General features: G+C 37.9%; 1 protein-coding gene across 4 annotated transcripts; it reads right to left on the bottom strand.

Annotated features, from left to right (window-relative positions):
• Nucleotides 1–226: 226 nt before the first annotated feature.
• On the bottom strand, nt 227–10,029 carry LOC117432177 (dual specificity protein phosphatase 10). Of its 4 annotated transcripts, none has more exons than XM_059001848.1 (5): nt 9,912–10,029; nt 7,617–7,716; nt 6,633–6,716; nt 3,427–3,611; nt 227–2,896 (listed from the first exon to the last, which is right to left on the bottom strand). In XM_059001848.1, exons 2-5 carry the CDS (start codon nt 7,702–7,704, stop codon nt 2,045–2,047), a joined length of 1,209 nt encoding a protein of 402 aa, XP_058857831.1. In that variant the 5' UTR covers nt 7,705–7,716; nt 9,912–10,029; the 3' UTR covers nt 227–2,044. The 4 variants fall into 4 exon arrangements, with proteins under 4 accessions (XP_058857831.1, XP_058857827.1, XP_058857830.1 ...); XM_059001844.1 differs by lacking the exon at nt 9,912–10,029 and adding an exon at nt 9,107–9,181; XM_059001847.1 differs by lacking the exon at nt 9,912–10,029 and adding an exon at nt 9,110–9,162 and having other exon boundaries at nt 7,617–7,718.
• Nucleotides 10,030–11,718: the final 1,689 nt, after the last annotated feature.

Genomic DNA, 11,718 nt, shown 5'->3' with positions numbered 1-11,718 from the left:
GGGGTGCAACACATGACTGCATAGCCAAGGAAAATGACAGCTTATCAGTTATAAGTTAATACTTTGTGTGTTTTTATTTTATCTTGCAGTTTGGAAAAAAGCTGAGCTGTGTTAGAACCAAACCCATTTCTAGTAAAGTCAAAGACATAATAATAATAATAATAATAATAATAATAATAATAATAATAATACTACAAACCACAGACAATGAAGACACAGTATTCGATTGGCACTGTTTCAACACTGTACATTTAATCACATTATGTACAATACACATGGCATGAACTACAAGAAAATGCATAATAGAATCTGTAAACTTCATTTCAGTCTCCAAATTTGAATACCAAAAACAGACGTACAAAAAAAAAAAGTGCAAAGGTACGTATAACTAGCATAGGATGACTGAAACTGTCCAACAAAAAATATTCTGTACATTGTCATAAAATACCAACTATGCCCCCGTCCCCTATCCAAAAGGTGCAAACCGCTATTGCAGCAATAAGTACAGGAGATATAGATATATAATTACATATTTTTATTTTGATGGTATTAGAGCAATATCATTCATTGGTCACCACATTTTGCATTAAAAACGAAATACTGCCACAGCACAGGCCATTGTATTATACAGCAGTTACAACACCAAGACTTTATTTTTTATTTATTAACCGGTTAAAAGTATACTCAGTTTTCACAAGTCACAATGGGAAGAGACCCAGGATATTCCACAAAATATTACCAGCAGCGTGTGTATCGACACAAACGCACAAAACAGATACAAAAAAGGCACTATAAAAAAAAAAAAAACGGGTCTATTTCTGCATTGGACGTCCTCTTCATAGGTTTCTTCCATGTAAAAGAATGATGTTCTTCAGCTCAAGATACACAGCAGACCACCGATCAGGCACTCCAAAGGGGTGTGACTAGAAGCAGGACATACTGATCATTTAAATGTACTGCATGATACCCGTATTTCAAACTGACAGAGAGAGAACCACCAAATTCTGCTGTGTAACAAGTTTCAAGCCAATATCTCCAAGCACTTGGGCTCTGTCATCAGGAAAAAATTGTATGGAAATAGTTACTTTCACTATTTCGTAAATGCATCTTAGAAAGTAATGCTGGTATTAGTTCAATGCAATATTCATGACCTCCGATGTATTTTGAGGCTCCGAACATTACTTCAGTGGGTCAGGACAATCAAGTGCAAGGAACAAAGGATACTCAGAACAGATACAAAATCTGGACCAGGGTGGAATCATGTAGTGTGTCTAGCCAATAAAAGTGCAGAGGATATTGTTAACTGTGTATAAAAACAATTTTGCAGTGTCCACCAATTGAACCCTCATTGAGGGTGTACATAAATACACCTTTCATTTGGAGGACTCCTTGGCGCACGTGCAATAAAAATGTCTGCCTATGTACAAGTTGCCACTTGTTTCACAGTAGCTCCTAATCTGGTGTGAACTGTCAATGCCTTTGCACCAAATGCATTTTGGTGTATTCCTTAAAAGTATTTCCTTACTATTTTAAGCTTTGCTCAAGCACTGCTGCCCTGGCTGTGTGATTGTTTGCCTCTATCTCCCTAAAGCGACAGGCAGTGGATTCATCCTTGTTACCTGAGCTTTAAAAACAGCAGAATTCCCCTAGATAAAAAAAATAAATAATAATAATAATAATAATAATAATAATAATAATAATAATAATCTAACTAAATCATGCTGATGGGCTATTATTCCGCCCTAGAGCTAATAAATTCAGCAGTCTGCTCCTCCCCCCAGTCATATATCTGATAATACAGTAAAAATTGGACAGTTCCAAAAGTAAAACTGTCCCTGTACTCTGTGTCCATTATTAGTGTCTCCAGTCCAAATTACAATAAAAACCAGGTTCCATAAAAACTACAAAAGGGGTCCTGCAAGACAGGAGCCCATCAATTGCTTTGGCCAGTTTATAGCCATTTATAGCTTAATTACCCTGCAGTTCCTTTTGCTGAAATGAGAACTCAATTTCTTAGTCCCTATAACCACAGAACAAAGTAAGGTTAGGTCCACGCCATCTTGCGGGATATGGCCTGTTTGAAGCACTCTGGATCCACGTTCCCACCAGGTCTCAGCGATTTCTCCAAATTCACCAGCAGATTCTGATGACACTCCTGAATGTTAACTGGGTACTTGGCTCTTACAAACTCATAGGCAGCAATCAGCCTCATGTTCTGCTTTACCATCAAATACTGGATAATGCAAGTGGGAGCCAACGAATACCCATCCCTGCAGTGGATCAAAACACGCTTTCGCTTCTCTGTGGAAGCATCGATACACTCATTGATGTCCTCGAAGCTGCGCTGCTTCAGGGCCACGCTCTCCTCGTCAGAAAGGCATCTGATGTCAACCTTGAGGCGGGACCAGCTGTGCTTGGTGCCCCGGGAGCAGGTACAGGGGATGAGGCCCACCTTGTGTTCGCTGGCGAAGCTGCTCATGTCGATAACACTGTCGATGCTGTTCCTGCAGAGGATCCGCCCGCTGTAGGCAGCGTTGAGATTCCCCACGTAGATGTAGTCTGTCACTTTCGCGATGACCGGCTCTGAGAATTGGAAATGCTCCGGGATGCTCTGCTTCGAGTCCAGGGCGTCCTCTGCTTTGTTCCCCCCTCTCTTGTTGTAATTGCGGAGTTTCTTGGAGCCCGACCGGGACGGGGGGTTGGAGTCAGATTCAGAGCTGCTGTTCCAGGGAGGTGAGAACAAGGAGAAGCGGCTGGAGGACTTGCTCTTGGTTAGAGGCTCAACGGGACTGGATAAACTGGAGCTCGATGTGTTTGATCCAGAGGCACAGAAAAGAGATGCTCTTTCTAGAGACCCGGTGCTGCTAGCCGCCCCAGCACTGTGTGCTTGCTCCATCTACAAAAAGAGGAGGCCAGGGTTACTCTACTTTGTATGTATTACAGGCTGCATGCACACTGGTATCTTCAAGCTATCACTTTCTGTTACTGATAAATAGCCACTTAAACTGTTAGTACAGAATAAGAAAAAGGATGGCAATGTGTCAATAACTTCACTCACTCTATTTACCTTATACAAACAGATATGGCTTCAACACAGAAAGTCTTAAATCTGTTAGCATATAGATCAGTTACAATCAGACGACTTTAACCAATAAGTTCTACTATATTACAATTCTACATATGAAAATACTGTCATTATATTGATTTAACAATTACTTGAGACTAGTGGATTTATAGAAGCAAAAACCTTTTTGAATGTAGCAATCAAAACCTTTTGGATATTTTCTGACCATCTACAAGCAACCTTTAACATACATTTTATTTAACTGGAAACCAGCATGTGCTGTAGAAGTGTAACATTCAAGAGTTCTGAATACTAACTGGCACATTGTAAAGGTTTCCTCGCTGACAATGTGTGAAGTGTACCTGAGCTTTGAGGTTGTTCTTCCAGTCTTGTGATTCGAGAGCTCTAAACCTTCCATTGCTGTCAGAAGAGACGGACAGGCAGAGAGGGCGGTGGGTTCGCACAGGGAGCTGGGGAGTTAAGGCCATGATCACCGGCTTCTGTTCGGGCTGCTCGTTTCTACTCATAATTAGGTTTGGACAGGAACCTGACAAAGAGAAATATCTATAAATACCATGTATGTCAGTAGCATACATATCACCCACTATGGATATAAAAAACACGTTCTTTATTATGAAAAATTCAGATCCCAATTACCTACATCCACAGCATCTTAAAATATCCATGCCCAGTTTAATCAAACCAATAGGTTCCCAAGATATAGTCTATAATAGCTTAGGCAACCACATACTGTGAGAAACTAGGTTACGGTGAGCATTCACATTATTTGAATGCAAGTTTCCTCAAAAAACAAATACGTGGGGGGGCTCCCAAGTGGCGCATCCAGTAAAAGCACTCACCTAGAGTGCAGGGTGCGCCCTATAGTCTGGACGTCGCCAGTTCGAGTCCAGGCTATTCCTTTGCTGACCGAGGACGGGAGATCCCAGGGGGAGGGCTAGGTCGGCCAGGGTGTCCTCAGCTCACCGCGCACCAGCGACCCCTGTAGTTTGGCCGGGCGCCTGCGGGCTTGCCTGTAAGCTGCTCAAGAGCTGCGTTGTCCTCCGACGCTGTAGCTCTTGGGTGGCTGCATGGTGAGTCTGCAGTGTGAAAAAAAGCGGTCGACTGACGGCACACGCTTCGGAGGACAGTGTGTGTTCATCTTCGCCCTCCCGAGTCAGCGCAGGGGTGGTAGCGGTGAGCTGAGCATAATAAAATAATTGGCCATTCCAAATTGGGAGAAAATAATAAAAATAATTGGCAACGACTAAATTTATACAAAAAAAAACAAAAAAACAAACAGATACGTTGGAAAGTCAAGTGAGCCTCCTATCTAAGAAGTCACTATTACAATGATTGGTATAGCGTTTAACGTGTAGCCTATATCTTGCTGGTCTCATTGCTCTTGCCGGTGTCATGTTTTAATACAATCACAACCAGACCATTTTAATACAATTTTCATTCTCATTATCAGTATACTAGATATTAAGATTTAATATTGCCCTGCATGATAAATGTACCAACACTAAGAACATGTAACCTTCAGAATGAAAAACTGGTCAAAAGAGCAGCTCTTTGATAGAAAACCCAAGCATGTGGGAGCTGATGAATCACAACTTCAGTTGAACTAATGCAATTTGCTATGCAAAAGTGAAAGATGTGGGTCGATAGAAAACATCTTAATGTTACAAAAACTAACAGACATTCACTTCTGCTTATGAAGCACTTAATTGGCCTAAGCCTGGTACTTACACCTGTAGGAGCACCTCTTGTTTCCTTTTCACACAATCACATTAGAACATACATTGCACCTATACAATTAATGCCTTCATTTTTTTGTTACATGTCCTTTTTTACATGCATTCATTTTGCTGAGGACAGGTTACCTGGGATAATTAAGTGTCCGGTTACAAAAAAAAACAAACACATGCACATTTATACTGCTCAATTTATTTTAAATGCATTCCCCTTTTTACTAAAATACCATTTCTGTGTTGTGTTCTTTGTACACATGACATTAAGAATGACTGTACAGTATAGAGGTAGTAAAATCAAATGAATACCCAGTGCATTGTTTAACTTTAGCCTATAGGCTAATGTAAATAACAGTAACACACAAAATAAATCATGCCTTCTCTGTATACACAACTGCAGAATTCAGAAAAATAATCTTTTATTATTAAGTTGAAACTAAAGGAATTTAGCACTTTCTTTTTACTATTTAACAGCACACAAAACAACAACATGGTTAATGTTGCTGCATTTACAAGCTATGATACCATACAGTACCTTACATATACTGCACACAATAAAGAAAAAATAAATCAATTTTAAATGTACATAGCAAGAAAAACGCATAGCCTACCTGCTGCTATTTTCTAACATAGTATGATAACATAGTGTAGCATATTTTGCACACTGGGTATCTCCATTTTCTCCAGAAATACCTAAAGATACTGAACTTGTAGCATTTATTTTTTGAAAGAGTGCTCACTGTTGCTTTCACTCGCTTTTTGTAATGAAATCTCACAAAAGCCTCAGAAGCACTGGGTCATCGTTAGGGAGGAAGCTGCTCTAATACAATGCAAGACGTACTAATTAAACATTACTAGAACAGATGGAATACTAGGAGAATTACTTGTGGAATAACTAAACAAAAATATAGCATAAGAAATTCAGCGGTCATTAAAAATGATCATGATGAATACAATATCGTACATTTCCGATAACTTGGTAATTATTTTTATAATGCGATTTTTTTAAATTGTGACTTCTGTTCGATACGATATTACCAAATTATCGTAAATTGTCCCAACCCTACAAGCCAGTATAATAACGTACTAATAATTGCTTTTTAAAATGCCTTTTCCTAATAGCTACAGAAGACCATCGATACTATGCATGATTTAAACGTAGCATGTTATCATTCAACTAAGAATACGAATGCATGAACAAAAAGCTTACTGACCTATCCACAAAAAGGACAACCTATATTTGCCCAGCAGTACCTGGCTAAATATTAACACTAGGGAGATATTGTACCAACGAGACATGCTGCACATTTTATTAAAGCAATGTCAATATTTGCATGCGTCACTGAAACTAATTAGCGCAGATATATTGCCACCATGACGAAGGGCCTGTAAAGAAGTCAAACATCTCTTGTGGCCTGTGACAATGCAGTTTCAGTACTGATGTTTGGAATTCTTTCTGGAAGGACAAGCAGCCAGGAACAGGATGTGTTTAAGGGCAGCTTTTGCTGTTTCTTTACTGCATGTTCTTCCTTGAATAAGAGAACCAGAAAAATTGTAAGGACACAATAAAGGCACTATAAAAATGATGGACCCTGAATGCAGGTTTTCTTTACTAATTCTGAAACAGTTTTACAGCTTACAGTACTTTACTAAAACCACTGCCGACAAACTGTGAAATCAGACTCAACAGTTCACTGAAGGGACTGAACATTTGGGGTCAGCACCAGGAACCACTTGATTTGACACAGAATGTCCAATCAAAGTTTTGATGTGTTTATATTATGAGCTTTTGGTTTTAAACTATCTGTACAACATACCTGTGCCACATTCTGAGCGGGTAATGGTCAACTGTAAATAATTGTGGATCTTAAATGTTTGATGAAGATGCTTCGAAATCACGCCTGCAAGACAACAAACAAGATTTAACCAACAACCACAGTCAGACACAACTGAAAAGCACACTAATCGTATTAGTGGAGTACTCCAACTTTGCATTCTTACAAATTAAACACCCAGATATGTTTTATCAATGTTACATTACAGACCAAAGTGTCATACTGCAATCCATTTTATTATGCGTGGCTGCTCTTCTGTATTTGTTTTTGCTGAATTAAAAGGAGCCTACTGTGAGAAATATTTGAGCTTAGTGAAATTATCCACAATAGAAGGGACCCAACATTTGTTGGCAAATTAATTAACAATTCTTATACAAATAAAGGAATCGTATTTTTGGAGGTTAGTGATGAATTGCCTTGCACTAGTTTTAGAAAGCAAGCCTGCAGTTAAAAATTGGTTCATCTGGTTAAAGCATTCTAGTATGAGCAAAAAAGAAACAATATTTCTATTCTTTATATATATTATATATATATATATATATATATATATATATATATATATATATATATATATATATAATGTTTTTGTTTGATATGTCCCAGAAAGTTTGCTGTATAAGAAAGCTAGAACATGTGTAACGATAAATGTGCAAATGTATAATTATGTATATGCAAAACTGAATCAAATGTATCAAAATGCCTCTTGTGATACGACTAACATTTTGATATATCTACAGTGACTTGGCAGGTGTTTAACAGAGAATAACATGATGATTTAAGGCAGACTCGCTACAATACAGCTAAAGGTAATTACTGCCTGCCTACTACAGTACCTGCTGATCTACAATAATATTACAGCACCACCTTAAAATTACCAACTCACATCTGAAGTATGTTTCAGAATATGTATAGTAAATACGGTGGTGAAGTAACTCATGTTTACCACACATTCGTTTTCTGAATTACCTGTCGTGCCATTTTTCTTTGAATGTAACTTTTTGTCCAACAGTTTAAGTGCAATGAAATCTTTGTTCCATTTTTCTATGGATTCCATTTTCTGCCCCCCCTGGGAAAGAATACAAAAAGACAAAAGTATTAATGCAATACCAACAGAGAGCAAGAGAAGTGTTAGCAATACCTACTGAGAGTAAGAAAGCATTGATGCAATACCTACAGAGAGTAAGACAAACTAGGATTGTGTTTATTAAAAATATAGAACCAGGAAAATCACAGATACTGTACTGACATCCACCTCACCCTTGCTTTTCCACAAGTGATCTTACTGGACTACCTGAAAATCAGCTTGCATCTCACACAAAACCCTCTTTTTATTTATTTTTTTAATATATAAGTATTAGAGCAGTACAGCTAATGTTAATGTGACATCATTCCCATCTGATACAAAGAAATGTCAGATGGCTATATCACATCAAGATCAGTCTACTATATTATAATAACATATGAAACGATCATTGCAGAGTTTATAGGTTTTTAATGGCAAAGCCTCTGTTGCTTGTTTTTGTTTGAAGGCAGTTTCTGGGGGTGTTTTACCAAACCATGGAAGGAAAACATAGCAACATTTATAATGCAAAACTGACCCATCAACAAACAATCAAACGTGGCACCACAATGAGGAGGATCAGGACCCCCAATACTCCGATTACAAATGACCTAACAGATCATCAAATTACTCGGCAATCTGCAATACTGCTTCTAAATGCAAGGCATTGTCCTGTGTAGGAACACTAACAAATTGCAATCGTTGCATTGAGCCTGCGTTCTTCAAACATACTGCCAATAAAGACAGCAGTAGAGAGAGAGACATTATAATAAACAACACAGCATTTAGAGGATTTTTAAAAAATCATAAAAGGCGAGATATACATACATTGGAATTTCAATTGTGCCTTGCTGCTCATTTACCTGATACAGCGTTGACGTCGCAGTTTAACAGTACTTTAAGAAAACGTATGATAGTAATGCTGAACTATTTCCTAACTAGATTAGCAATGCAGTTTTTTTAAAAAAAAAAGTGCAAGATGTATTTTTCAGTTAAACTCTAAATGTAGATTAGTTGCAAGCTTGAAACTCGTTAAAATATAGGTCGTGATATTTTTAATACAACGCCCACGCAAAGCTACTCCAAACATGCACGACACAAATGCAACAAGCACTGCTTTCGTTTAAAAAATGCATGCTACCAACGTATTCACTTAACATTGCATGCACAACGCAACAATTCCTTTCAGAGTTACAAAAAGTATGTATTATTAACAGCAGTTCCATGGAATGCATAAAATAATGCACATACCACAAGCAGCCAGCGACTAGAATACTGGAATTAAAATTATTACCAGTACATGAGCAATTCTCTACCTAATTTGTTAATGAAGCAAAGCTTAATTAACATAGTAGCTATTCATTTAAAAAAACAGAAATGAAACAAAGACACAAACCCTCACGCCATTCACTGTTTCATTCAGCTGGACGAAGCTCACGTGGACATTCCAATTGCATCGATTTGATCATGCGACGTGAACGGAATTCTGGTAAATGTAGTCTTTCAACATAGTTTTTAGGAAGGTTACAGAAAGTGTAAAAAAAATATCTGATATTACTTTACACCCTCAATAACATTACGTTTTTATCATGTTTGTTCGTGTTTTTACAAGCATATACATTTTATATTTTTTATATTTATTCCATAAATAGAGAATCTCACTCACTTTAGGGACTTTTTTGGTGTCTCACTCAAAACGCAAGGAATTGAAGATGAATGTATTCCCAAACCTCATTCCTATTTTTTTCCAGCTCTCACTCCTACAGATGCCCTGACCTTAGCATCTCTGTAAAGTAGTGTAGCCAGTGGACCCATTTCATACTGCAGAATGTATCCCTAAAACACCAACATTTAAATGCAACTCCTTTGCAGATTCCACTGTCACTGGTCCAAATCAACTTTTAAGAACATTTTGCCCCATTTGAAAATCATGCCATTAATATCAACCCAGTAATATTAGAAGAAAAAAAACAACAACAAAAAACATATGGGTCTGGTTTGACAGACTAGAATAGAGCTGATCAGGGTTTGTGAAACCAGGATTAAAACACATTTACTGTTTCCTTAATGTATATTTAAAAATTAAATATCATCGGACCACACTTCAAAGTTACTTGTATGCACATTAAACACTTTATTATTGCTTCTTTTTGCAGTGTAAAAAAAAAAAAAAAAAAAAAAAAAATGAGATGCTCACTCACCTTTTGGATCAATATCCTTCAATGAAACAGGTATTTTCTCCTTGTTCTGTACTTCAGTCACGCTAAAGAGCTCACTAATATCCTCTGCTTGCTGCTCTTCCTGACTCGTTATTGAATGAAGGTCCATTGAGTGTAATCTCTTATGTAGCTCGCCTATGCCAGGCTGTAATTGGACAGATAACCGCTTGCTAGTATCCTGGTTACAGCTGCCGTTACAGTGACGTCTCTGATGGTTTCTAACATGCTTCAAGCATATGTCTGTCTCTCAGTAGGAGAAAGGCATGATTAAGCAGTACAGATGAGAACTGATAGCTGTAATTATTAATATCAATAGAGTCATATGGACCCTTTAACTGCTTGGTATGACAGTCCAGCAAAAGTCTGTTGCCTGTGTGACAAGTTACAACTCTTTTTGTGCAAGTAAAATGCTAAATGTAATGATTGTTTTGTACAAGATGATACAAATACAAAATGTTAAAAAAATATAATGTTGTATATCAGGAGAAATAATGATATTAGTGATGCAGTTTATAAAAACACAACCACAAGGACTTGAACTCAGGGACTCTGCCTGTATCCTGTAGAACTCCCAGCTGTCTTTAGAACCGCCTTCCAGTTGTTCTTTAATCCTATGAATCTAGCAACCGAGAAATAAGACAAAATCATGGAACAAGTTTCTCATAGCAGGGTGTTGCTAAGAAATATTACTCAATACATCAAATACATCTTTCCCAAAAAGTCAATAATAGCGAATGGCACTGCATCCCAGGAATGATTACTAAATTCATATATTAGCTTTTGTGCCCTTTAATTTGATTTGATTAAGGAACAAGTAGCTTTAAATGTCATGTTCATATTGTTTACTGCCCCTTCATGTTTCATGATGTTTGCAATCGTTATGAGTGAGTTCAGGAGCTGCTCTTCAGTTCTGGTTGTTTGCCATTGATATAGGCTAGATCAGCGAGTGTTTCTTTCTATAAGCAAGAGCCAGTGCCATCTAGTGATCTGCCACTTTGGCTCAAGTCTCCTATAGTTTTGCTGTTAATACAGAGCAGAGCTTTAGCTAGTGCTGGAGCTTTTTAATAAAAAGACCCTTTGCTTGCTCTAGCCTATATTACATACTGTATGTGTATTGCTAATTAGGGGTGTGCCTATACTCATACTTGTACTTGTAATTGCCTTTAAGAAGTATTTATCAGCAGATACTAAACAAATCCATTCATTGATGTGTTGATTTAAAAACAAGAACAGCTGTCCTTCCCTCACCTTTACAATTGAGTACCAATCAATGGCAATTAACTTTCACACTAAGTGTTTTAAAAACCTCTCATGCAAGGCGCTGCTGAAATTTTTACTACCATACTGCTGTACCCAGGCTGTAAACTGACAATGATTAACAACTGACAAATAATTAACAAGTCACCTATTTGTTATGCACCAAAAAGACATTGAGTGTGGGACATAATTACGAACAAAAGACTTATGAAATATTTGAGGCATGTGCTAGATAAAAAAGATGCTGTTCTCTAATAGGCACTTAATGATGCAAAGAGAGGGAGCTTCTGACAGAAACTGGTGGGCGGGTCGACCAGCTCAATTACCACTTCAAAGGAGACAGAGAGAACCTTTGAGCCCTTTCATTCGCTAGGAACGACTTGTTGTCTCGTCATCCATCGACATCGCCGGGCCCACTTTGCATGCCCCCAACACCACCACCACTGTCTCATCTGTGCATTTTCCTGCTTTTTTGATCAGTGCTCACCTCTGAGATCCAAACCCGACTAAACAGACACTTGAGAAAACACCC

This window comes from Acipenser ruthenus, chromosome 27 (genome assembly GCF_902713425.1).
Source record: "Acipenser ruthenus chromosome 27, fAciRut3.2 maternal haplotype, whole genome shotgun sequence".
NCBI classification, from domain to species: Eukaryota; Metazoa; Chordata; class Actinopteri; order Acipenseriformes; family Acipenseridae; genus Acipenser; species Acipenser ruthenus.
The sequence above is the reverse complement of the archived record's forward strand: the minus strand, read 5'-3'. Positions and strand labels throughout refer to the sequence as shown.